Source organism: Loxodonta africana, chromosome X (genome assembly GCF_030014295.1).
Source record: "Loxodonta africana isolate mLoxAfr1 chromosome X, mLoxAfr1.hap2, whole genome shotgun sequence".
NCBI classification, from domain to species: Eukaryota; Metazoa; Chordata; class Mammalia; order Proboscidea; family Elephantidae; genus Loxodonta; species Loxodonta africana.
Window position 1 is genome coordinate 57200731 of NC_087369.1, and position 27535 is coordinate 57228265.

The window sequence follows — 27535 nt, forward strand, 5'->3', positions numbered from 1 at the left end:
TGACATTCCAGGAGTATCTGTGCCCCTGTCCAGTGACCTAGGGAGCATCTACACCCCAGTCTGTGTGATCCCTAGGAGGGTCCATAACCAAGTCATTGTGACCCCAGGAGGGGGGAATGTCTGCAGGAAAAGCATCCCAGGCAAAGGGAACAACCAGTAAAAAAGCTTTGAGGTAAAAGCATACTTACCATATGTAAAGAACAGATGTCCACGCAATGGTACTCAAAACGGCCTGGTGCTGGTACAACAACAGATATATAGACCAATGGAACAGAATTGAGAATCCAGATGTAAATTCATCCACCTGTGAGCAGCTGATATTTGACAATGGCCCAAAGTCCGTTAAATGGGGAAAAGACAGCCTAACAAATGGTGCTGGCATAACTGGATATCCATCTGCAAAAAAATGAAACAAGACCCATACCTCAACCACACACAAAAACTGACTCAAAATGGATCAAAGACCTAAATATAAAATCTAAAATGATAAAGATCATGGAAGGAAAAATAGGGACAATGCTAGGAACCGTAATACATGGCATAAACAGTATACAAAACATTACTCGAGTGGCGGGGCCAAGATGGCAGAATAGCTAGACCCTTCCTGCTATCCCTCTTACAACAAAGACCCAAAAAATCAAGTGAAACGAGTATATTTCGGACAAGCTAGGACCCCTGAACATCAAAGGCAAAGTCAGAAAATGGACTGAGCGGAGGGGGAGAGAGACATGGCTCAGGAGTGGAGAAGAGTTACCGGACCTGAATCACAGAGATCCCTCAGGCACCAGTCCCGGGAGTGGCTGCAGAGGGCTGGTGGTAGTGTCCGGCCGCAGTTTCCTCAGGGAGAAGCAGCCAGCCACACAGCCTACTCACCTATGGAACCAGAGAAGACCAATGCTCTTGGTAAAAGCTAAGTAGCTGCGTATATTTTACCGCGCCCCCCACCCCCAAGCCAGCCTCAGTGGCTGCTGATTTCCCTGGGCTTGAGATAGGCCCTGTTGAGCACTCGGAACCATCCTCACAGCCTTGGAGTAGGAATAAATTCACAGTTGGGGGAAAATAAAATTTGCCAGCTCCACTTAACTGGGGGAGCTCAGGACAGAAGCAGCTCCTGTCCAGACATAAATAGTCCATGGACTCTCAGTACCTTTCCACCTGTATGGGCCTATTTCAGAAGAATAGGTCCTTGTTGGCAGACTACACCTATTTCAGCTGTGCAGTGGAGAGGTGGGTGTTTGATGTTTGACACCACTTTGCCTATTAAAGACGATTCTCACCTACCCACATCAGGTGCATAAGGACTGGTGGCTCCTCTCAGGTCACCCAGCCACCCATGATAGGGTCCAAGGAAAACTGGTACCTCCCAGTCCTTACAATCAAAAGCACTGGGTGCCCATGGTCTCTCTGCAGAACCCACCCACCTGTACGCTCTAGGGAACAGGGACACACTTTCCTCACACATACTCGGGGGACAGTTCTCAGCCCCCTGCCTTGATAAGAGCGTGACCCCCTGCTGCAACCAGATACTGGTACCTAGACAAATTACCCCTACCCCTTTAAGACTGTACAACAGAGCCTGTACCACACACTTGATGATCAGCTACCTGGGCACCTGAGATGAATTCATACAAGAAAAGTGAATGGACTCCTAGACAGATATACTTGATAACACCTCTAGCCATCTCGTGACAGGACATCAGAGCTTCAAAGGCGAAAATATTCAAGCTAGCTCACTCAAGCAACCCACTTGGGCATATCAAAACAAAACAAAGCAAGAAGCTAGGATACAGTAAGCAAACATAAAATAAACTAATACAATAACTTACAGACAGCTCGGAGACAACAGTCAATATCAAGTCACATAAAGAAACAGAGCATGACTGCCTCAGCAAGCTCTCAAAACAAAGAATCAATGAATCTTCTGGATGAAAGTGCCTTCCTGGAATTATCGGATGCAGAATTTAAAAGATTAATATACAGAACTCTTCAAGACACCAGAAACAAGATTAGGAAGGACATCAGGCAATATGCAGAACAACCCAAGGAACACACAGATAAAGTAGTTGAAGAAATTAAAAAGGTTACTGAAGAACATAGTGAAAAATTTAATAAGCTCCAAGAATCCGTAGAGACAGCAATCAGAAATTCAGAAGATTAACAATAAAATTGCAGAATTAGATAATGCACTAGAAGGACATAAGAGCAGAATTGAGCAAGTGGAAGGCAGAATTAGTGAGACTGAAGATAAAACACTTGGCACCAATATATTTGAAGAAAAATCAGATAAAAGAATTTTAAAAAATGAAGAAACCTTAAGAATCATGTGGGACTCTATCAAGAGAAATAACCTACAAGTGACTGCACTACCAGAACAGGGAGGGATAACAAAAAATACAGAGAATTGTTGAAGAATTGTTGGCAGAAAACTTCCCTGATGTAGTGAAAGATGAGAAGATATCTATCCAAGATGCTCATCGAACTCCACATACGGTAGGTTTTAAAAGAAAGTCACCAAGACATGTTACATCAAACTTGCCAAAACCAAAGATAAAGAGAGAATTTTTAACAGCAGCTAAGGATTTTTTTTTTTTTTAAGGATAAATGAACAGTCACCTACAAAGGAGAGTCAATAAGAATAAGCTCAGACTACTTGGCAGACATGATGCAGCCAAGAAGGCAATGGGATGACTTATATAAAGCATTCAAGGAAAATAATTACCAGCCAAGAATCATATATCCAGCAAAACTGTCTCTCAAATATGAAGGTGAAATTAAGACATTTCTAGATAAACAGAAGTTTAGGGAATTCGTAAAAACCAAACAAAAACTTCAAGAAATACTAAAAGGAGTTAGTTGGTTAGAAGATCAATAATATCAGATATCAACCCAAGACTAGAACAATGGACAGAGCAATCAGATGTCAAACCAGACAGGGAAATCACAAAAATAAATCAAGATAAAAAAAAAACACTCAAAACAGGGAAACATGTTATTATGTAAAGAAGACAACATTAAAATAAAGAGGGACTGAGAAATACAGTCACAGATCTTTCATATGGAGAGAAAGACAAGGCGATATAAAGAAATAAAGTTAGGTTTAAACTTAGAAAAATACAGGCAAATATTAAGGTAACCACAAAGGAGATTATCCTACTCATTAAAATAAAACATAAGACAAAAAGAGACTCAGCAAAAACAAAATCAACAAAAATGCATAAGAGGAAAAGACATATAAACTAAGCACAAAAAATTAAGTGGGAAAAAGAAACTCTTAACACACAAAAAAAACATCAAAATGACAGCGCTAAATGCAAAAAAAAAAAAAAAAACGCAAACCTGTCTATAATTCCGCTGAATGTAAATGGACTAAATGCACCAATAAAGAGACAGAGAGTGGCAGAATGGATTAAAAAACATGATCCATCCATATGCTGCCTACAAGAGACACACCTTAGACTTAAGAGACACAAACAAACTAAAACTCTAAGGATGGAAAAAAATATATCAAGCAAACAACAATCAAAAAAGAGCAGGAGTAGCAGTATTAATTTCCAACAAAACAGACATTAAAGTTAAATCCACCACAAAGGACAAGGAAGGACACTATATACTGATTAAAGGGACAATATACCAGAAGGATATAACCATATTAAATATTTATGGACCCAATGACAGGACTCCAAGATACATAAACTCTAACAGTACCGAAAAGTGAGATAGACAGCTCTACAATAATAGTAGGAGACTTCAACACACCACTTTCAGTGAAGGAAAGGACATCCAGAAAGCAGCTCAATAAAGACACGGAAGATCTAAATGCCACAATCAACCAACTTGACCTATAGACATATACAGAATAGTCCACCCAACAGCAGCCAAGGATACTTTCTTTTCTAGTGCACATGAAACATTCTCTAAAATAGACCACATATTAGGTCATAAAGCAAGCCTTAGGAGAATTCAAAACATCGAAATATTACAAAGCAACTTCTCTGACCATAAGACCATAAAAGTAGAAAACAGTAACAGGAAAAGCAGGCAAAAGAAATCAAACACTTGGAACTGAACAATAAAAACCCTACTCAAAAATAATGGGGTTATGGAAGACATTAAGGATGGAATAAAGAAATTCGTAGAATCCAATGAGAATGAAAACACTTCCTATCAGAACCTTTGGGACACAGCGAAAGCAGCGCTCACAGGTCAATTTATATCAATAAATGCACACATCCAAAAACAAGAAAGGGCCAAAATCAAAGAATTATCCCTGCAACTTGAACAAATAGACAACAACAAAAGAAATCCTCAGGCACTAGAAGAAAACAAATAATTAAAATTAAGCACGGAATTAAATAGAAAATAGAAAAACACTGAAACAGTTAACAAGACCAAATTGTTGGTTCTTAGAAAAAATTAACAAAATTGATAAACCATTGGCCAAACTGACAAAAGAAAAACAGGAGAGGAAGCAAATAATCTGAATAAAAAATGAGATGGGCGATATTACAGCAGACCCAAATGAAATTAAAAGAATCCTATCAGATTACTTCGAAAAACTGTACTCTAACAAATTTGAAAATCTAGAAGAAATGGATGAATTCCTAGAAACACACTACCTACCTAAACTAACACAAACAGAGGTAGAACAACTTAATAGACCCATAACAAAAAAAGAGATTGAAAAGGTAATAAAAAACCTCCCCACAAAAAAAAAGCCCTGGCCCAGACACCTTCACTGGAGAGTTCTACCAAACTTTCAGAGAAGAGTTAACACCACTACTACTAAAGGTACTTCAGAGCATAGACAGAATACTCCCAAACTCATTCTATGAAGCCAGCATATCCCTGATACCAAAACCAGGTAAAGACACCACAAAAAAAAAAAAAAAATTAGAGACCTATATCCCTCGTGAACTTAGATGAAAAAATCCTCAACAAAATTCTAGCCAAGAGAATTCAACAACATATCAAAAAAATAATTCACCATGACCAAGTGGGATTCATACCAGGTATGCAGGGATGATTCAACATTAGAAAAACAATGTAATCCATCATATAAATAAAAAGACAAGAACCACATGGTTTTATCAATTGTGCAGAAAAGGCATTTGATAAAGTTCAACACCCATTCATGATAAAAACTCTCACAAAATAGGAATAGAAGGAAAATTCCTCAACATAATAAAGGGCATTTACACAAAGCCAACAGCCAACATCATCCTAAATGGAGAGAGTCTGAAAGCATTCCCCTTAAGACCAGGAACCAGACGCAGATGCCCTTAATCACCATTCTTATTCAACATTGTGTTGGAGGTCCTAGCCAGAGCAGTTAGGCTAGATAAAGAAATAAAGGGCATCCAGATTGGTAAGGAAGAAGTAAAAGTATCTGCATTTGCAGATGACATGATCTTATACACAGAAACCGCTAAAGAATCCTCAAGAAAACTACTGAAACTAATAGAAGAGTTCAGCAGAGCATCAGGATACAAGATAAACAAACAAAATCAGTTGGATTCCTCTGCACCAGCAAAAAGAACATCGAGGAGGAAATCACCACATCAATACCATTTACAGTAGCCCTCAAGAGGATAAAATATTTAGGAATAAATCTTATCAGAGATGTAAAAGACCTATACACAGAAAACTACAAGGCACTATTGCAAGAAACCAAAAGAGACCTACATAAGTGGAAAAACATACCTTGCTCATGGATAGGAAGACATAAAAATGTCTATTCTACCAAAAGTGATCTATAGATACAATGCAATTCCGATCCAAATTACAGCAACATTTTTTAAGCAGGTGGAGAAACAAATCACCAACTTCATATGGCAGGGAAAGAGGCCCCAGAGAAGTAAACCATTACTGAAAAAGAAGAACAAAGTGGAAGACCACACCCTACCTGATTTTACAACCTATTATACCGCCACAGTAGTCAAACAGCCTGGTACTGGGACAACAACAGATACATAGACCAATGGAACAGAATTGAGAATACAGACATAAATCCATCCACATATGAGCAGCTGATATTTGACAAAGTCCCAATGTCAGTTAAATGGGGAAAATACAGTCTCTTTAACAAATGGTGCTGGCATAACTGGATATCCATCTGCAAAAAAATGAAATAAGACCCATACCTTACACCATGCACAAAAACTAACTCAAAATGGATCACAGACCTAAATATAAAATCTAAAATGATTAAGATCAAGGAAGAAAAAAACAGGGACAACCCTAGGAGCCCTAATACATGGCATAAACAGTATATAAAACATTACTAACAATGCAGAAGAGAAACTAGATAACTGGGAGCTCCTAAAAATCAAAACATCTATGCTCGTCCAAAGACTTCACCAAAAGAGTACAAAGATTACCTACAGACTGGGAAAAAGGTTTTAGCTATGACATTTCCAATCAGCATCTATCTCTAAAATCTACATGATCCTGCAAAAACTCAACTACAAAAAGACAAATAACCCAATTAAAAAATGGACAAAGGACATGAACAGACGCTTCACTAAAGAAGACATTCAGGTAGCTAACAGATACATGAGGAAATGTTCACGATCATTAGCCATTAGAGAAATGCAAATCAAAACTACAATGAGATTCCATCTCCAACAAGGCTAGCATTAATCCAAAAAACACAAAATAATAAATGTTGGAGAGGTTGTGGAGAGACTGGAACACTTATACACTGCTGGTGGGAATGTAAAATCGTACAGCCACTTTGGAAATCAATTTGGCGTTTCCTTAAAAAACTAGAAATAGAATTACCATATGATCCAGCAATCCCACTCCTTGGAATATATCCTAGAGAATTAAGAGCCTTTACACGAACAGATATATGCACACCCATGTTCACTGCAGCACTGTTTACAACAGCAAAAACATGGAAGCAACCAAGGTGCCCATCAACGGATGAATGGATAAATAAATTATTGTATATTCACACAATGGAATACTACCTATCGATACAGAACAATGATGAATCCGGGAAACATTTCATAGCATGGAGGAATCTGGAAGGCATTATGCTGAGTGAAATTAGTCAGTTGCAAAAGAACAAATATTGCATAAGAGCACTAGTATAATAACTGGAGAAATGGTTTAAACAGAGAAGAAAACATTCTTTGATGGTTACGAGAGGGGAGGGGAGGGAGAAGGTTTTCACTAATTAGATAGTAGATAAGAATTATTTTAGGTGAAGGGAAAGACAACACACAATACAGGAGAGGTGAGCACAACTGGACTAAAAAGCAAAGTTTCCTGAATAAACTGAACGCCTTGAAGGCCAGCGTAGGAAGGGTGGGGGTTTGGGGACCATCATTTCAGGAGACATCTAAGTCAACTGACATAATAAAATCTATTAAGAAAACATTCTGAATCCCACTTTGGAGAGTGGTGCCTGGGGTCTTAAACGCTAGCAAGCGGCCATCTAAGATGCATCAATGGGTAATTATGAGCCCAAGAGACAGAAAGGACCACATAAACCAGACAGTACATCAGCCTGAGACCAGAACTAGGTGGTGCCCAGCTACAACCAATGACTACCCTGACAGGGGACATATCAGAGAACCCCTGCGGGAGCAGGAGAGCAGTGAGATGCAGCCCCCAAATTCTCATAAAAAGACCAGACTTAATGGTCTGACTGAGACTAGAAGGACCCCGGAGGTCATAGTCCCCAGACCTTCTGTTAGCCCAAGACAGGAACCATTCGCAAAGCCAACTCTTTAGACAGGGATTGACTGAACTATGGGATAGAAAATGCTACTGGTGAAGAATGAGCTTCTTGGATCAAGTAGACATATGAGACTATGTTGGCAGCTCCTGTCTGGAGGGGAGATGAGAGAGCAGAGGGGGTCAGAAGCTGGTTGAACAGACACGAAAATAGAGAGTGGAGAGAAGGAGTGTGCTGTGTCATTAGGGGGAGAGCAATTAGGAGTATATAGCAAGGTGTATGTAAGTTTTTGTATGAGAGACTGACTTTATTTGTAAACTTTCATTTAAAGCACAATACAAATTAAAAAAAAAATTACTAACAATCCACAAACACCAGAAGAGAAACTAGATAATGGGGAACTCCTAAAAATCAAACATGCTCATCCAAAGACATCACCAAAAGAGTTAAAGAACAACCTACAGACTGGGAAAAATTTTTTTGGCTATGACAAATCCAATCAGCATCTAATCTCTAAAAGCTACAAGATACTGCAAAACCTCAACAACAAAAAGATAAATAATAACCCAATTAAAAAATAAGAAGGGATATGAACAGGCACTTCACCAAAGAAGACATTCAGGCAGCTAACAGATACATGAAATGCTCACGATCATTAGCCATTAAAACGAAAAAGTAAACCTGTTGCCATCAAGTCGATTCCGACTCATAGTGACCCCATAAGACAGAGTAGAACTGCCCCATAGAATTTCCAAGGGGCACCTGGTGGCTTCGAACTGCCGTCCTTTTGGTTAGCAGCTGTAGCACTTAACCACTATGCCACCAGGGCTTCCCATCAGCCATTAGAGAAATGCAAATCAAAACTACAATGAGACACCATCTAACCACAAAAAGGGTAGCATTAATCCAAAAAACTCAAAAAAAAAAAAAAAAGCCTGGAACACTTACACACTGCTGGTGGGAATGTAAAATGATACAACCACTTTGGAAATTTATTTGGTGCTTCCTTAAAAAGATAGAAATAGAAGTACCATACAATCCAGCAATCCCACTCCTTGGAATATATCCTAGAGAAAAAAGAGCCATCACATGAATAGATATATGCATACCCATGTTCACTGCAGCCCTGTTCACAATAGCAAAAAGGTGAAAACAACCCAGGTGCCCATCAAAAGACGAATGGATAAACAAATTATGGTACATACACACAATGGAATAAAACAATGATGAGTCCGCGAAACATCTCACAACATGGATGAATCTGGAAGGCATTATGCTGAGTGAAATTAGTCGCAAAAGGACTAATATTGTATGAGACTACTATTATAAGAACTCAAGAAAAGGTTTAAACACAGAAGAAAACATTCTTTGATGGTTACGAGGGTGGGGAGGGAGGGAAAGCGGAATTCACTAACTAGATAGTAGACAAGAATTATCTTAGGTGAAGGGAAGGACAACACACAATACAGGGGAAGTCAGCACAACTGGACTAAAACAAAAGCTAAGAAGTTTCCCGAACACAACCAAACATTTCAAGGGACAGAGTAGCAGGGTTGGGGGTCTGGGGACCATGGTTTCGGGGGACATCTAGGTCAACTGGCATAACAAAGTTTATTGAAAAAATGTTCTGCGTCCCACTTTGGTGAGTGGCGTCTGCGGTCTTAAAAGCTTGTGGGCAACCATCTAGGATGCATCAATTGGTCCCAACCCATCTGGACCAAAGGAGAATGAAGAACACCAAAGACATGAGGAAATATTAGCCCAAGAGGCAAAAGGGCCACATAAACCAGAGACTCCATCAGCCTGAGACCGGAAGAACTAAACAGTGCCTGGCTACCACCAATGACCGCCCTGACAGGCAACACAATAGAGTCCCTGATGGAGCAGAAGAAAAATGGGGTGCAGAATTCAAGTTCACATAAAAAGACCAGACTTAATGGTCTGAGACTAGAGGAACCCCAGAAGATATGGCCCCCGGATTCTCTGTTAACCCAGAACTAAAACCATTCCCAAAGCCAACACTTCAGACAAAGATTAGACTGGAGTATAAAACATAAAATAATACTCATGAAGAGCGTGCTTCTTAGTTCAAGTAGATCCAAAAAAAAAAAAACCCACTGCCGTCGAGTTGATTCCAACTCATAGCGACCCTACAGGACAGAGTAGAACTGCCCCATAGAGTTTCCAAGGAGCGCCTGGCAGATTTGCACTGCCGACCTCTTGGTTAGCAGCTGTAGCACTTAACCACTATGCCACCAGGTAAGTTCAAGTAGATACACGAGACTAAATGGGCAGCTCCTGTCCGGAGGCTAGACGAGAAGGCAGAAAGGGACAGGAGCTGGTTGAATGGACACAGGAAACCTGAGGTGGGAAGGGGGAGTGTGCTGTCACGTTACAGAGATTGCAACTAGAGTCACACAACAATATGTGTATGAATTTTTGTATGAGAAATTAACTTGAGCTGTAAACTTTCACCTAAAACACAATAAAAAAGAAGAGCCTTAAAAAAAAAAAAATAGGTGTCCAGTGGGGCTGAAGCGGAGTTCGTGAGGGGTAGAGCGGTGGGATGTGAGGTCAGAAAAGTGATGTGAACCCAACCAGATCCTGTAGGACCTCATGGGCCACGGTGAGGACTCTGGCTTTTTCTCTGAGTGAAGGTTCCGAGGAGAGCAGGAATATATGCCTGACTTGGGTTGCAACAGGATCCCTCTGGCTTCTGTGAGAAGGCTGACTGAAGCTCCTGAGTGGCAGATAATGCTGACCCCACGGAGGGCAGGTGCCCGAGCCCAACGGGCAGGCCAAGCACCACAGCCACTCGGCAGACTTCCCCTTGGGGTTGTGCGTTCTCTCTGGCGCATGTGGTGGGTTCTGGCCTTCCTGTTCCCAAAAACATTACACGTGCAGGAGAGGCCAAGGAGATTGAGTCAAGATGGCCTGACTGTGGGACTTCAAGCCAGAACTGCCTTTCTCTGGTCCCCACTTTTCCCCATTTTTCAGGTGAATCTAATTCCTGCCCTGCAACTCTCCAGCCTTCTCATTCTGTTCTCTCCAATCAACACCAGCCTCCTTGATGTTCCTCAAACACACCAAGCATTATTCCACCTCAGGGCCAATGTACCTGCTATCCCCCCTATACTTGGACATTCTCTTCCCAAGATATGTGTATAGTTCATATTTGCATGGCTGTTATTGACATGGCTACCTCTTTCATTTTCTTCCTCTCCACTTAAAGATCATCTCTGGAAACCTTCCCTGATTATCCAAAATAGCACCCCATCACTATCCTTGAAACTTGCTTTGTTTTCCTTAATAACAATTAGCAATTCCTGATAGTATATATTTACTGTTGAATCACTCAGGGTCTGGGGGGAAACGAGAGGCACACTCAACTGGAATTTTGAAAAGACTTCAATGAAGGGACCTAAAGATATGTGGGGAGGGTTCAGTAAAACAATAAAGGTGATATTATGGATTCAATCTATCACTTGTTTGTCAGTTTGTCACAGAGTGGTGGCTTGGGTGTTGCTGTGATGCTGGAAGCTATGCCGCTGGTATTTCAAATACCAACAGGGTCACCCATGGTAGACAGATTTCAGCAAAGCTTCCAGACGAAGACAGACTAGGAAGAAGGACCTGGTGATCTACTTCTGAAAAAACTGGCCAGTGAAAACCTTATGAATAGCAGCGGAACACTGTCTGATAAAGTGCCAGAAGATGAGCCCCTCAGGTTGGAAGGCACACAAAATACAACTGGGGAAGAGCTGCCTCCTCAAAGCAGAGTCGACATTAATGACGGGGATGGAGTAAAGCTTTCAGGACCTTCAGTTGCTGATGTGGCACGACTCAAAACGAGTAGAAACAGCTGCAAATATCCACTTGTAATCAGAATGTGGAATGCATAAAGTATGAATCAAGGAACACTGAAAATTCTCAAAAATAAAATGGAACACTTGAAGATTGATATCCTAGGCATTAATAAGGTCAACTGGACTGGTACTGACCATTTTGAATAAGAATATCATATAGTCTACTATACCTGATGCTATGGGTTGAATTATGTCCTCCCAAAATATGTGTTCTAAACAGGGCTGTAAACCAGTTTGTTCTGTTCAAACTGCTGAGAATTTGCATTTCTAACAAGTTCCCTACTGAGAACTTGCATTTCTAACAAGTTCCTAGGAAGTTATACTTAAGAATCACCTGAGGATCCTGTTAAAATGTAGATTCTGATTGAGTATGTCTAGGGTGGAAATGCAAATTATCAGCAGGGAACTTGTTAGGGATGCAAATTCTCAGCGAGGGTCCAAACGATAATGAACCGGTTGGAAGCCCTGGTTGTAAATTCTAACTTCTATGCCTGTGGTTATAATCCCATTTGGAAATCTGTGGTCTTTGTTATGTTAACGAGGCATAATTAGTGTAAGGTGTATTTTGAGTCAATATCTTTTGAGATATAAAGGAGATTAAACAACCTAGCAAAGTAAAGATGAGGGTAGACTGATGCCAAGCTACATGGAGATCTCCAAGGAACCAGGAAAAATGCTGAAGAGACAAAGACCTTATCCCAGAGCTGACAGAGAAAGCCTTCCCCTAGAGCCCATGCCCTGAACTCAAACTGCTAGGGGCCCTGGTGGCACAGTGGTTAAGAGCTACAGCTGCTAACCAAAAGATCAGCAGTTCGAATCCACCAGTCACTCCTTAGAAACTCTATGGGTCAGTTCTGCCCTGTCCTATAGGGTTGCTATGAGTCGGAATTGACTTGATGGCAACGGGTTAGCCTCCTACGCTGGGAGAAAATAAATTTCTCTTTGTTAAAGCCATCCAGTTCTAGTATTTTTCTTATAGCAGCACTAGATAACTAAGACACATGTATTTTACAATAGCAGTTTTTTTTTTCATAAAATTTAAAGGAAAACAAAAAATTTTTAAAGGAAGACATTAAAATATAAAGCTGTAGTGATGAAAACACTGATAAAAACCTATCTGAAGAGCACTTTGGAAACATCTGTTAAAATTTTTAAAAGTACACACCCCTAACCAGCAATACTACTAAGAATTTATTCTATGACAGTTGTTGTTGACTGCTATCAAATCTATTCCAACTCATAGCAACTCAATGTCACAGAGCAGAACTGTTCCATAGGGTTTTCATGGCTGTAATCTTTACAGAAGCAGATTGCCAGGTTTTCTTCCCATGGAGCTGCTGAGTGGGTTCAAACCACCACCGTTTCAGTTACCAGCCAAGCACTTAACTGTTGCGCCACCATGGCTCCTTCATCCTATGACTAGGCTTCTCCAAATACTTCAAGATATGCATACGTGGCTACTCTCCTTGGGATTATTTGTAACAGTAAAACAAAACAAAAGCCCTACGAAACATCTGCCAATGTTCACTGCAGCACTATTCAAAACATTCAAAAGGTAGAAAAAACCCAACTGTCCATCAACAGATGAATGGATAAACAAAATGAGGTATATTCATATAATGGAATACTATTCAGTCATAAGAAGAAATGAAGTCCTGATACATGCTACAACATGAATACATGGATGAACCTTGAAAACATATGTTGAGTATGAGTCAGAAATAAAAGGACAAATATTGTATGATCCCGCTTATATGAAATATCTAGAATAGGTAAAAGTCTTAGTTATCCAGTGTTGCTGTAATAGAAATACCACAACTGGATGACTTTAACAAACAAATTTATTTTCTTACACTTTAGGAGGCTAGAAGTCCAAATTCAGGGTGCCAGCTCTAGAGGAAGGCTTTCTATCTGTTGGCTCTGGGGGAAGGTCCTTGTCTCTGAGCTTCTGCTCCTCGATGAACTTCATGTGGCTTGGCATCTCTCTTCCCGCATCATAGCGTGCTAGCTTGCTTTTAATCTGTTTTATATCTCAAAAGAGATTGACTTAAGATACACCCTACACTAATCCTGTCTCACTAATATAACAAAGGTTATAATCCCAAGTGGAATTATAACCACAGGCATAGACATTAAGATTTACCACACATATTTTTTTTATAATTTTTATTGTGCTTTAAGTGAAAGTTTACAAATCAAGTCAGTCTCTCACACAAAAACCCATATACACCTTGCTACACACTCCCAGTTACTCTCCCCCTAATGAGACAGCCCGCTCTCTCCCTCCACTCTCTCTTTTTGTGTCCTTTTCGCCAGCTTCTAACCCCCTCCACCCGCTCATCTCCCCTCCAGGCAGGAGATGCCAACATAGTCTCAAGCGTCCACCTGATCCAAGAAGCTCACTCCTCACCAGCATCCCTCTCCAACCCACTGTCCAGTCCAATCCATGTCTGAAGAGTTGGCTTCAGGAATGGTTCCTGTCCTGGGGCAACAGAAGGTCTGCGGGCCATGACCACCGGGGTCCTTCCAGTCTCAGTCAGACCATTAAGTCTGGTCTTATGAGAATTTGGGGTCTTCATCCCGCTGCTCTCCTGCTCCCTCAGGGGTTCTCTGTTGTGTTCCCTGTCAGGGCAGTCATCGGTTGTAGCCGGGCACCATCTAGTTTTTCTAAGATTCACCACACATATTTTTGATGTACAAGGTTAAATCCATGCCAGAAAATACACAAAGTTTATTAGTGGTTACTGGGGACTGGAGGGATGAGACGGGAGTTACTGATAAAGCGGTACTGAGTTTCTGTTTGGGGTGATGAAAAACTTTTAGAAATACATAATAGTAATGTTTGCCCAATGTGGCGAATGTAATTAATGTCACTGAATTGCACACTTAAAAATGCTAAAAACAGAAAATTTTTATTATTTTACCAAAATTAAAATTAAAAAAAAAACATGAACTATTAAAGGAGGCAGTTTTTAGAGGATGGGATATAGGGAGTATGTCTTACATTTATGTGGTGTTTGTGTTTTTGCTGTTAGCATGTACACTGTTTTTGTTGTTGTTGTTAGGTGCCATCAAGTCAGTTCCAACTCATAGCGACCCCTAGGTACAGCAGAACAAAACACTGCCTGGTCCTGCCCCACCCTCACAATTGATGTTATGCTTGAACCCATTGCTGCAGCCACTGTGTCGATCAATCTTGTCGAGGGTCTTCCTTTTTCACTGTCCCTCTACCAAGCATGATGTCCTTCTCAAGGGACTGGTCCCTCCTAATAACATGTCCAAAGTACATGAAACGAAGCTTCACCATCCTTACTTCCAAGAAGCATGCTGGCTGTACTTCTCTCAAGACAGATTTGTTCATTCTTCCGGCAGTCCATGGTATAGTCAATATTCATCGCCAACACCATCATTCAAAACCATCAATTCTTCCGTCTTCCTTATTCACCAACCATCTTTTGCATGCATATGAGGTGACAGAAAATATCGTAGCTTGGGACAGTGCATCTTAGTCCTCAAAGTGACATCTTCGTTTTTCAACACTAGAAATAGGTCTTTGGGGACAGAACTGCCCAGTGCAACATGTCATTTGATTTCCTGACCACTGCTCCCATGGGTATTGATTGTGGATACAAGTAAAATGAAATCCGTAACAACTTCAATCTTTTCTCCATTTATCATGATGTGGCTTACTGGACCAGTTCTGAGGATTTTTGTTTTCTTGATATTTAGGAGTAATCCATATTGAAGGTTGACTTTCATCAGTAAGTACTTCAAGTCCTCTTCACCTTCAGCAAGCAAGGTTGTGTCATCTCCATATCGCAGGTGGTTAATGAGTCTTCCTCCAATACTGATGTTGTGTTCTTCTTCATATAGTCTAGTTTCTTGGATTATTTGCTCAGTATACAGCTTGAACACGTACAGTGGAAGGATACAACCCTGACATACACCTTTCCTGATTTTCAACCATGCAGTATCCCCTTGTTGTGTTCAAACAACTGCCTCTTGGTCTATGTACAGGTTCCTCATGAGCACAATTAAGTATTATGGGATTCCCATTCTTTCCAATGCAATCCATAATTTCTCATCATCCATGCAGTCAAATGACTTGACATAGTCAATAAAACACACGTAAACATCTTCCTGGTGTTCTCCATTTTCATCCATCTTATACCACCAATGTTATGTCTGGTTCCACATTCTCTTCTGAATCCAGCTTGAATTTCTGACAGTTCCCTGTAGATGAACCACTGCAACTGCTTTTGAATGATCTTCAGCAAAATTTGACTGGTGTGTAATACTAATGATATTATTCAATAATTTCCATGTACTATTGGATCACCTTTACTACATTCCTTTCATAGTAAAAGAATATTATTTTTCAATGTTGTATTTCTTTCTTTTTTACTTGAATGATACCAACTCAATGTTGGAACAGCACAATATGCTGCTCAGAAAAGCTTTAGCCATTCTATATGTCTTATATTTTTTAAATGGAAGAATTAGAATTCTTATCTAATAAACGGAATAAAAAAAAAACTCAACCACAAGAAAATAGTGAAATAACCCCTGTTGCAGTGGGTAGCCCACTGCCCAGTCCCCGGCATCCCCTCACTCACCCATTCAAGTCAAAAGCTCGGATGAGGATGTGCTGTAACACATCCAGAGACGTGATCTGGGGGTCGACAGCGAAGGAACGGAACTCAGGCGGCAAGAAGCTCTCACACTTCTGGGGGAGAGAAGACAGGGCAGGCCATCAGGGGCCACATCATCACGCTGAAGTGTAATGAGTGAGGCACAGAGTGGTAGAAGACAAGGTCAGAGAGGTGGCAGGGGCCAGATGGAGGAGGGCGTTTTGGGTCATGCTGGGGACTTTGGTTTTTGCCCTGAGTGAGGGGGGACCCACAGAAGGGTTTTGAGCGGAGGAGGGACTTGGCCTGACTTAGGATTTAACAAGATCCTTCTGGCTGCTCAGAGAAGAACAGTCTGGCGGGCGGAGGTGGGGATATCACCATGTCCAGTCTGGCCCTATTAAACTTCTGGAAGCAACCTTGAACACATCACTGCTCCAGGCTTTTGCTTATGCAAATCCCCCTGCCTGGAATGTCCTTCCCACTTTCTTCACCTGGCTTACTCACAGCTCAGGTATCATCTCTTTTCTGAACCCCCAAACCTTTACCATAGCACTTCCTCATTTATAGTGAAATGATCTGTACTTCTCTCCAGAATCTACCCTTTTCTCGTTACCGCCACCGACACCACCCTGTTCCAAGCCAGCATCACTGCTTGCCCGGTCTACTGCAACAGCCCTTTTACTCAGACTACACACCAAAGAGAAGCCCTGGTGGCGCAGTGGTTAAGGGCTCGGCTGCTAACCAAAAGGTCGGTCGGAACACACCAGCTGCTCAGCAGCAGTCCGCTGCCATAAAGATTTACAGCCTTGGAAAAAAACCCTATGGGGCAGTTCTACTCTGCCCTATAGGGTCGGTAGGAGTCGGAATTGACTGCATGGCAATGGGTATACACCAAAGACCCTTTGCCATCTTCCCCTGCCCCTTACCTCTCTAACTGACCTCCTACCACTCTTCTTCACTCTCTCAGCTCCAGCAATATGGGAACCTAGGGAACACGACAAGCTCATCCCCACCTCCCGGTCTTTGCCCTTGCTGTTCCCTCTGCCTAGAACACTCTTCCCTCCCCCCGCCCCCCATACGCACGTGCATGACTCCTTTTCATTCCAGTCCCTGCTTCTTCAATACCTCCTCTGGGGCTTTCCCTGTACAACCTCGGCTAAAGTAACTCCCAGGTTCATCACCTTTTTCATGATTTCCTCATGGCATTCATCAGTGTCTGAACCTTCTCACTTATTTAGCTGTCTGTCTCCCCCACAACCACGTCAGGTCACCAAGGGTGGAGACTCTCAACACGTTATTTGTTGACTGACTTCAGAGCCTCCCCCTCAATTCCTCAGGGCCCCACCCCTCGACTACTACAGCCCATCCTCCAACTCAATACCCCTTCCCTCTACCCATTATCTTCACCCGTCCATTCCATAGGCCCCCATCCCTCCATTTTCAGTCTTGCATCCCAGGATGTGTCCCTAAGGCCCGATGCCCTCAGACCCTGCCCCCACAGTCCCAGGTTCAGCTTCCCCCCACCACCACTCTGCCCTCAAACCTCGCCCCTCTGGTAACGCCCCAAATCTCGGGCCCCGCCCTCCATTCTAAGACAGCCAGCGCCTTCCCCTCCCCTGGGATACGGGGGCGGGCAGGCAGACCCGCCACCGGCCTCACCTTGACTCGGACCCGCACAACCTCCCGCTCCTCTTCCTCAGCCGCCACCGCCTGTGCTCCCCCGCCGGGCGGAGGCGCGCCGGAGCCGGCCAAGTCCGGAGACCCTGAGACCGTTGCCATCCCTCCGTCACCCGCTCACAGTGACAGTTGACCGTCGACCCCTAGCCCTTTCACTGTGCGCACCCCAGCGCGCTGTAGCCCGCGACCCCACCTTCCGCCGAGGCGCAAGCGCAGAACGCACCACACGACCCTGCCCGCACCGCCCCTCCCACCTGGCACGGGGCGAAAGCCTGCGCATGCGCCTAGAGTGCTCTTGTCAAGGCCCCGCCCCCAAAGCCGGGCATTTTGCCTCCCGTCAGCTAGTGTGAAAGCGCCTAGCGAGGGCTCGACTCCCCTTCTCCTGCGGTTTGGTTGTTTTGGCAGTTTACTTACGGTTCACCTCGTTATGTGTTACAGTGACTACCTGTATTTCAAGTGAGAGAAGCGGACGCGCAAAGGAAGCTGCTGCGCTATGACCTCAAAGCCCCAGACCCCGCCCCAAGTCGCCTCACGCCTCTGCTGACACATGATGTCACCTATTTCAAATAACCGTGGTCCTCGCTTCAAATGAGTCCGATGTACTGAAAAAAATCCTTTTTCCAGAGTGTTTAAAAAAAACAGTGTACCAAAAGGAAAAATACTGTATAATTCCATCTGTATGAAATACTAGAATAGGCAAATGCTCACAAACAAAGGTTTATTCGTGGTTACCAGGGGCTGGAGGGAGGGGGCAACGGGAAGGTATTGCTTAAGGGGTACTGAGTTTCTGTGTGGGGTGATAAAAAGCTTTTAAAAATGGATAATGGTGATGGTTGCACAACACAGTGAATTTAATTAACGTCATTGAATTGTACACTTCAGAAGAGTTAAAGTGGCAAAACTTTTGTTAGACATATTCTACCTCAATAAAATTCTTTAAAATAGTGTACTATTTTCCAATAGTGAAAATTCATGGACCTGCATATTTATGATGTTTTGCAGTTTCTGTACACATGTTCAGAATATTCATTAAATAAGTTACCAAAACAGGCATGTTTATGTTATCTGAAGATCCCAGCTTTTTAAAGTTTGCCTTCATGTTATTTAATCCTCACAACATATTGAGGCCGGCCTGTTACTAAATGGTGTGCCTCCACTAAATATCGGTTGAATGGATGAACATATCTTAGTCTCCTTTGAGAAACTTCATGTGTTGCAAAAAGGCCCTCTTGTCACTTCGTTACACAACATCCACGTGCTTTGGGTTGGGACAAAATATCCACTACCCTTACAAATGTTATTTCTAACAAAGGAGTCTTGTAAGATGCCTGGAATTCAGTTACTGTTGCAGTGCTGTGTGGATGCTACCCTTAAAGTTAACTTTTTAGAAAAGTCAGAAATTCTATTTTGGTATCTTTTAAAATAATTTTTTGCCTTGGTATTAATATTTAGATAGACATCTCTATTTTCTGGAAGGTATAACTAATGGGGGAACTTTCTTTGAAATCCAGAAGAGGGTTATTGGCACTTCTCTCTATTCCCATGTGCATGGAGCAAAAAACACCTATGGCACTGCTGATTTTCTGGTGGAAACAAGGAGTTTGAGAGTCTGCTTCTCATGTAGATTATAGGGTGGGATTAGCAAACCATTATCCTGGAGCTTGAAATTTGACTTAAAGGCATTGGGGCACAGGTTTTAGACAAGGGTGTGATGTGGTAAGATACCCCTGTCTTGGTTGCAGAGAGAGCCTTGGATGGAAAGGTACTGAAAGCAAGGAGATCAAAAAGGAGGTCATTGCCATAGTCCTGGGAGAACTTTCTTTTTCATTTGTTTATTCATTCTTCCAGTCAACAAACAGGGAGCCCTGGGGATGCAATGGTTAAGTGATCTGCTGCTAACAAAAGCTTCCCAGTTCAAACCCACCGGCTTCGGACCCACCAGCTGCTCCGAGGGGGAAAAGATCTGGTGATCTGCTCCTGTGAAGATTTCAGCCTAGGAAACCCTATGGGGCAGTTCTACTCTGTCCTATAGGGTCGCTATGGGTTGGAATCGACTCAACAACACACAACAACAACATGCCAGACAACCTACATATAATCCGCACTAAAACCCTAAGAGTTTTTATATAATACTATTATTATTAGTATTTTACAGAGGAGAGCAGTGAAGGCCAGGGAGTTTACGGAACATGCTCAAGATCAAAGTGGTAGTTAGTGTCACAGAGAGTAGCTCATGCAGTGGATGGAAGGTGGGGCTGTGCTTGGTGTATCTGAGGAAGAGCAAGGAGGCCAGCACTCCTCAAGCAGAATAAATGATGGGGTGATTGATGGGATATGGGGTGAGAAAATAATTGGGGTGAGATCATGCAGAGCCTTGGCCTCACAGTGAGCACTTCTCAAAAGCTACACTGTAAACCCAAGGGGAGAAGGGGAGCCAGGATTTGAACTGAAGCTATGCTCTACACAGGTCAGCTGGAGTCAGTCTACTGGTATCTCCAGTTTTCTTATTCCTTCTTTGTCAGCTCCTCAAAGTTCCTCAAGTACCCAACTGTTTTATGACTGAGGGTCCAAAAGGTGAACGATAAGAGTATGGGGTGAGTGATGGGGCCTGCAGTGCAATGGATCGCTTTTGTTTGCCCTTTCTGGCCATGGTCTTGTAACTCCCACCCAAGTGACTGGGTGGGACTGTGCAAATAGGGTAATTGTGGCCCACTGAGGGGATTGGTCAGTTTTTGCGATCCTGCTGGGCTTGAAATGAGCCATCCCAGAGGTGGGAAGGAGAGGATCTAACCACCACCAAAGAACAACAGCCAAGAGTGGAGCACATCCTTTGGACCTAGGATCCCTGCACTGAGAGGCTCTTAGAACCAGGAGACCGAGAGGGACAGCTGTAACACTGAAGACGATGGGAAGCTGTGGCAGGAGACACTGGCAGGAGACCTCGTGGTGGGCTTCCCGGCCCAGGGAGCGAGAAAGCTGAGTGCCTTTGGGCAGGAGGCTTCCTGGAGGAGTAGGGTGCCTCCCGGGCACTTGGCGGAGTTAGGTTTGCTGACCCACGGAGCTAGAGCTGAGTGCCTCTGGGCCAAGGCTTACTAGTGGAATGGGGTGCCTTTGGGCACCAATTGGCATACTAAAACAGCTTTGTAACATTTGGCCAAGCAGGGCAGAGGCTGAAGGGCTAGACAGAGGTGTGCCTGAGAACACAGCTGGGAAGAAGCTGTCCTGATGGAAGAACTGTATTATTCTAAGCATTCCAGAACTTGTTATTGCCCAAATAAACCCCACAATTGTTAAGTATTGTCTGTGAGTTTTGTGTGACCACTGCAATGAATTATCAAATCCAGCAGAGAAGTAGAGAGTGCCATGGGAGGGACAATTGGTGTCTGAATTGGTAAGGACGGCAGAGAGAGGAGGACCTCCGCCTCATAGGAATCAGCCTCTTGCTGATCTTGATTCTTGATTCTCCTTCCCCCTTGTGAAGTTAGAGGTCAGACACCGCCCCCACGCCCTTTTTAGACAGTCTGTGAGGTAAGTGATGTGGTCTGAAGGGGGGCGCGATGGGGATCTGTAGGGTGAATGATGGGGGGGTCTATAGGGTGAGTGATGGGATATCTGTGGGGTGAATGATAAGGATCTGTGAGTATACTGATAGAGAAGTCTGTGAGGTAAGTGATGGGGTTTGCGAGATGAGTGACAGGGCTTAGATGGGTGAGTGTTAGGGGGTTGCAGGATAAGTGATGGGGGAACTGAAGGGTGAATGAAGGGAGGCCTGTGGGTTGAGTGATGGGCAGTCTTTAGGGTGAGCGATGAGAGTTGTCCGTGGGACTGGTGATGGGGTGTCTTGGCATAAGCTGTCTGGCACCAATATGCTGAGTGATTGGCGTCTGTGGAGTGAATGATAGGGGGTCTGTATGTTGTGTGATGGGGTCTGTGTGGTGAATGATCGGGTGTGTGGGGTAAGTTAGGGGGAATCTGTCGGGTGAGTAATCTGTGGGCTGTGGGGTGAGTAATAAGAGGTGTGTGGAGTGAGTGATGGGGGTTGTGTGGTTTGAGTGATGGGGCATCTGTGGGGTAAATGATGAGGGTCTGTGAGGTGCATGATGTAGGGTGTGTAGGGTAAGTGGTTGGGATCTCTAGGGTGAATGATGTGGGCTCGTGGGTTGAGTGTTGGGGGGTTTCTGTGTTGAGTTATGGTGGTCTGTGGAGTTAGTGACATAGAGTGAATGATGGCATTTCAGTGGGGTGAGTGTTGAAAAGTCTGCGGGCAAGTGATCGGGTTGTAGGATGTGATGGGGGTCAGTGGGTTGAACAATGGGGTCTATGGAGTGAATGATGAAGGACTGTGAGGTAAGAGTTTAGGGAGTTGATGAGGAGAGAGAAGGGAGTCTCTGGAGTGATAAGGAGTCTGTGGAATGTGTGATGGATCTGTGGGGTGATGAGGGGTCTATGAGGTGAGATGGGGTCTATGTGGGATGAGTGATGAGGGGTCTGTGGCATGATTTATAGGGGGTTCGGTCAGGTCAGTGATAGAACATTGACGGGTGAGTGACCAGGATTGAAGGGTGAATGATGGAGTTGTAGGGTGTATGATGGAGGGCTACGGGATCAGTGATGGGGGTTCCCTAGGGTGAATGACACGGGGTCTATAGGGTGAGTGATTCTGGAGTGACCTGAGGCCTATTTGCTTAGCGAGGGGGCATCTCTGGGGTGAGGTGACAGGGATTTCTGGGTTGAATAATAGGGTCTGAATGATGAGTAATGGGCGAGTCTGTAGAGCGAGTGAGAGGGGTTTGCAGGTGAATGATGTGGCACCTGTGGGGTGAGTACTAGGATCATAAGGTACAAGTTGGGTACTCTGCAAGATGATTTATGGGGAGTGGTGTTTGTAGTGAGTAACAGTGGTTTGAAGGATGTGGGGTTTCCGATGTGAGTGATGGGAGGCTGTGTGGTTAATGAAGAGATTGTAGGGTGAGTTATGAGGGGATCTGTGGGGTAAGTGATGGGATGGGTGTATGGAGTGAGTGATGGGAGGGGTGTGTGGGGTGAAGGGAAAAGTGTGTGGGGTGAGTGATGGGAGAGGTCTGTAGGGTAAATGATGGGAGTTTTGAGAACTAAAATGATGGGGTCTATGGGGGTTAGTGATGGAAGTGTGGGGTGAGTAATGGAGTGTGTGAAGTGTGTTGGGGTCTGCAGGATGAGTTATGAAGTCTTAGAGTTAGTGATTATGGATATGTAGGGTTAGTGGGGATGTCTGTGCAGTGAGTGATAGGTGGCCTCCGGGGTTACTGATGGGGGAGTCTGTAGTGTGAGTGATGGGAATCTGTGGGGTGAATGATGTAGGTATTTGGGGCAGCAGTGGGTGTCTGGAGGGGTAATTTGGGATCTATAATGTGAGCTACGGAAGGTCTGTGAGATGACTATTTGGAAGTGAGTGGGGTGAGTAATCATAAGTCTGTAGTGTCAGTGGTAGGTGCTTATGGGGTGAATTTTTTTTTGTAGGGCGAGTGATGGAGATCTGTGGGTGAGCAATGGGGGTCTGTGGAATTATATGAGTCTGTGGGGTCAGAGACAGTGGTTTGCATAGTGAGTGAAAGGGTTTTGTGGGGTCACAGATGAGAGGTCTATAGGATGACAAAGGGCTGAAAGAACAGTGGACTGTGGAGTAAGTGATGGAGGGGCTATGGGGTCACTCATGGGACATCTCTGGGGTGAGTTATTAAAGATCTCTCAGTGTTAGAGTCAAGATTTTTTATTTCCTGATTTTAAAAACTGCCACCATCATGGACCTCTTAGGGCTTCTTGTGCCTTTGTCCCAACAGCTCCTGGCAGTAGCTCCACAGAGACCCTTTCTCACCCCTCTCTCTTGCTCTTTTTGTTCCCACCCACTAGCCTGAGCCTGACAGATTAGTTAACTTTGTCCCTCCAACCTGTAGGAGGAGGATTTGACTCTTCTGGCAAGTGATGAGTTCCTCATCAGCTAGTGTTCAAAGCGAGCCTGCCACTTACTAGTTCTGCTTGCTTTTGACATTTGAGGTCTTGGCATCTAGCGTGCTCTGAGCGTAAGTGAGATGCTTCACAGAATCAAGTACGAGGACTCCGGGCAGCACCAGCCACAGGGCATTCATGAAGACAAAGTAAAACCAGAAATAGAGTGGGTGACCCAGCTGCCCGTGCTGGAACCCATCACGGTGTTCTGTCAGGAAATAGAGTACGTCCCCGTAGATCTGGCCTGTAGGAAGTAGAAGGAGAATCCCTGTGAGGAAGAGGAAGTTATTCCAAGCTATCTATTCCTAGGCATTTTACTAAGTCATCATTCAAGGTCTCAAAGCTCAGGATTCCTGAAATCAGGGAGCTAAGAATTCTGACATCATAGGGCTGAAATTTTTAGAAATCAGAGAAGTGAGAATTATAGAAATCAGACATCTGAAAATTTCTGAATGCAAAAGAGCTCATATGCCCAGAATTTAAGGAAGCTCAAATCTTCAGAATTCAAGACAGCTCAGAAATACAGAACTAAAGAAAACTAATTTAAGAACATAAGAGGACTGCATCTCACATGACAGAGCCTCAGAATCCTGATCCTGGAGGAGCCAGAGGCCTCCCAACACTATGGGCTACCTCATGTAACCTTCACAGGAGACTTTGTTATGCAGGAGGAGGAGGAATGAGCCCTCCTTACTTTTAAGAGCAGACTCAGAAAGGAGCATGGCTGTTATAGAGCCTTGGGGGATTTGTGATTCAGTCTGATTCACTCCTACATGGGAGTGATACCCCACCAATCTTTTTTCCTCACCCACAGAGACCACAAGCTGTAGGACAAAGCGGAAGGGTTGCTGGCGGAGAAAGGCAATCACCACCCCCAGGCTGAGTGGTCCCCACATCCAAGCCGTGATGGTTTCCATGCATACTGTGAAGTTGTCACCCCTGCAGGAGAAAGGATGATGGATGCCTGTCATCAGTGTACTCTGCCCACTGGGTGACCCATTAGTGCTCCCTGACTCACTGCCACCCCAAACTGATACTGGTCTCCCTAGAAAAACCAAACACTTACAGAATGTATCGGCTGTCGCCTTTGGCATACTCTTTCCCTAAAGAAAACAAGAGTGACAAAGAATAAAGGCAGGACGAGGAGCTCACATTTGTGAGAGCTGGGGGCCCCTATAAGAAGGCAAGTTGCATCACCTTTACATGCCTCAATTTCCTCATCTGTGAGATGGAGTAGATGTTCAGATTCTATAAGTTAATACAGGTAGTCCCTGACATATGATGTATTTGAGGTACAACAAACTGCACTTACCACCATCTATTTTTTTACATATTATCAATAGTAATGCGTACTACATTCAATGTTCAGCATGTAATTTGCTGATTACATTCTCACAAGTTCACTCACAGATGTTCAATTTTATGATTTATAAAGATACTGATAATAAAAGGCAATAATAATGAAAAATAAAGAAAATGAGTTATTCGACTTATGTCAGAATTGACTTACGACAGAGTCGTAGGAAGGGAACCCCGTTGTAAGTCAGGGACTACCTGTATATGTAAAACAAGATAACGTGAGTAAGCCTTACATAGGACAGTAACTGTTGTTGTGAATGTCTGATACAAACAATTGGTCCAACAAAATTAATTAATGGGAGAAGAGTTGGTGGGTATGTAAACATCCAAGCCAATCCCTGTCCAGAAAACTCCCTCCCGCACCCCATAAAAGAACTTAGGACTCACAGAGTTGGGATAAGAAGGCTTGGTCTCCAAGGAGGTCCTCATGGTAGAGGGTGAACCACCCCTCGATCACCATGTGGATGAACCCGCACACTGCAAACCAGCACAGGGAGAGTCGTCTCCAATTCCCCAGTGGGACGACTGCAGCTCGACCTGACAACAGCCATGTGGTCACGACTAAGACCCCAGAGATGGAGAACAGGCCAGCCAAGAGATGCCAGGTGGGGCGGTCATTAGGCACAAAGTTGTCCAGCCTTAGGTGCCGAGGCCAGTACGGGTGCAAGGGGCTGACGGTGGTGGTCATGTCTTTGTGGGCTGATGGCTGTGTGCAGTTAAGTACAGAGAAGAAAAAGGCAATAGAAAAACCTGGACAGATAGAAAGCCCAGAATGAGATAGGAAAATCAAATCCAAATAGTTCATTAATCACAATAAATGTAAATGGACTAAATTTACCAGTTAAAAGACAGACTATAAAACTGTATTAAAAATAATATACTTAAGTGCTACTTTAAGAACAAGGCCAAAATATAAGGTTCATTCCAGCCATCAGGGAGCCATATATTGATGAGGCAGATAAAGGAACCAGATCTGATTCCTGCCTTTTGGTGGTGATAGTCTAGTGAAGGAGACACATGAGGATTTATCCCGGCACGCAAGGGTGAATGGTGGAATACTCACAGGAACCAGGCCTGGTCCCACCCTCAGGAGTCAATGTCAGGAGGGGGAGACACAGGAACCAGGCCTGGTCCTGATGTCAGGGGTCACAGTCTTTTGGGGGAAACACAGGAACCGGGCACTATCCCCACCCTCAGGGGTCAAATTCGCTTGAGGAGACACAGGGACCAGGTCCTGTCCCCACCCTAAGGGTTACAGTCTAGTGGGGGAGACACAGAAACCAAGCATGGTCACATTGCAGGGGTCACTGTCTTGCTTTCCCTCCCCTTAGTCCTGGAAACTGCAAATGGGGGGCAGAAAAGAGACGAATAATCAGAATCACGACCCTTAGGTCCCGTGTTTGGACAGCCAGGCGCTCCCTACAATGCTGACAAGCTGCAAGAAGAGGGAAGAGGGAGCAAGGTGGAAGGCAGATCTTCCACGGCGCTAAAAAGGAAAAGGACGGTCAAGCACAGAGAAGACCAAGGAACCAGAACCCTAAAGACCAGCTGCCCAATGAGAAGGCGAATTTTCCGTCGTCCGGACAACCGCGCGGTAGCAGGGCGGGGGGGGGGGGGGGCTCGCTCAGCTGTGCGGAGGTTGGGTGGTGCCAGGGGAATGGTCTCGCGCAGGCGCGCCTCGGGCCGGCCGTCTGGCTGTTGAGAACTAGGGGATGGAGTGGGGAGCCAGGCAGAGTGCACTCACCCAGAGGTGCGGTCGCACAGGGGTCTCCCACAGGCTCCGGGAGCTCTCTACGCTAGCTCTCAAGCTCCAGTACACAGCGAGTTCGGGCCCATCCCCTCACAGGCTACCCCGCCTTACGGAGCGGACCAATGGAAAGGCTAAGGAGGCAGCCAGTGCTGCTCCCAACCAATAGAATTTCGCTATGTGCTGCCAGCTCCGGCCTCGCTTGTGGTGCGATTTTTGCTGTTGGCTTAGACCGAGTCAGAAGTGAGGCGGAGGTGGGGACGGCCCAGGCGGGGGCGGGGACGATCTGAGCTGGGCCGGTATCCTTGAGCCCCAAGGCATTCAGCATTAAACAAACCCATTGCCGTGAAGTTGATTCCGCCGCAGAGAGACCCTATAGGACAGAATAGAACTGCCCCATAGAGCTTCCTAGGAGCGGCTGGTGGATTCGAAATGCTGACTTTTGGGTTAGCAGCTGTAGCACTTAACCACTACAACACCAGGATTTCCAGTCAGCATAGAATCTCGATTTTAATTCTCCAGTCCTCCCTAGCAAGAGCAATCAACCACAGCTTGTTGTCAGGTGCCATGGAGTGGGTTCCAACTC

General features: G+C 44.1%; 2 protein-coding genes across 4 annotated transcripts; both read right to left on the reverse strand.

Moving 5' to 3' along the window:
* Window positions 1-108: 108 nt before the first annotated feature.
* Window positions 109-19998, reverse strand: LOC135228908 (TBC1 domain family member 25-like). Of its 3 annotated transcripts, XM_064278247.1 has the most exons (4): window positions 17841-18901; window positions 16167-16276; window positions 760-873; window positions 109-396 (listed from the first exon to the last, which is right to left on the reverse strand). In XM_064278247.1, the coding sequence occupies exons 1-3, from the start codon at window positions 17958-17960 to the stop codon at window positions 870-872; spliced, it is 234 nt and encodes a 77-aa protein (XP_064134317.1). In that variant the 5' UTR covers window positions 17961-18901; the 3' UTR covers window positions 109-396; window positions 760-869. The 3 variants fall into 3 exon arrangements, with proteins under 3 accessions (XP_064134317.1, XP_064134316.1, XP_064134315.1); XM_064278246.1 differs by lacking the exon at window positions 760-873 and having other exon boundaries at window positions 17841-19981; XM_064278245.1 differs by lacking the exons at window positions 109-396; window positions 760-873 and adding an exon at window positions 13374-14217 and having other exon boundaries at window positions 17841-19998.
* Window positions 19999-23581: 3583 nt separating this feature from the next.
* Window positions 23582-27072, reverse strand: EBP (EBP cholestenol delta-isomerase). The gene is made up of 5 exons (XM_064278244.1): window positions 26947-27072; window positions 25590-25952; window positions 24910-24946; window positions 24652-24782; window positions 23582-24087 (listed from the first exon to the last, which is right to left on the reverse strand). The coding sequence occupies exons 2-5, from the start codon at window positions 25888-25890 to the stop codon at window positions 23864-23866; spliced, it is 693 nt and encodes a 230-aa protein (XP_064134314.1). The 5' UTR covers window positions 25891-25952; window positions 26947-27072; the 3' UTR covers window positions 23582-23863.
* Between the last annotated feature and the right edge of the window lie 463 nt (window positions 27073-27535).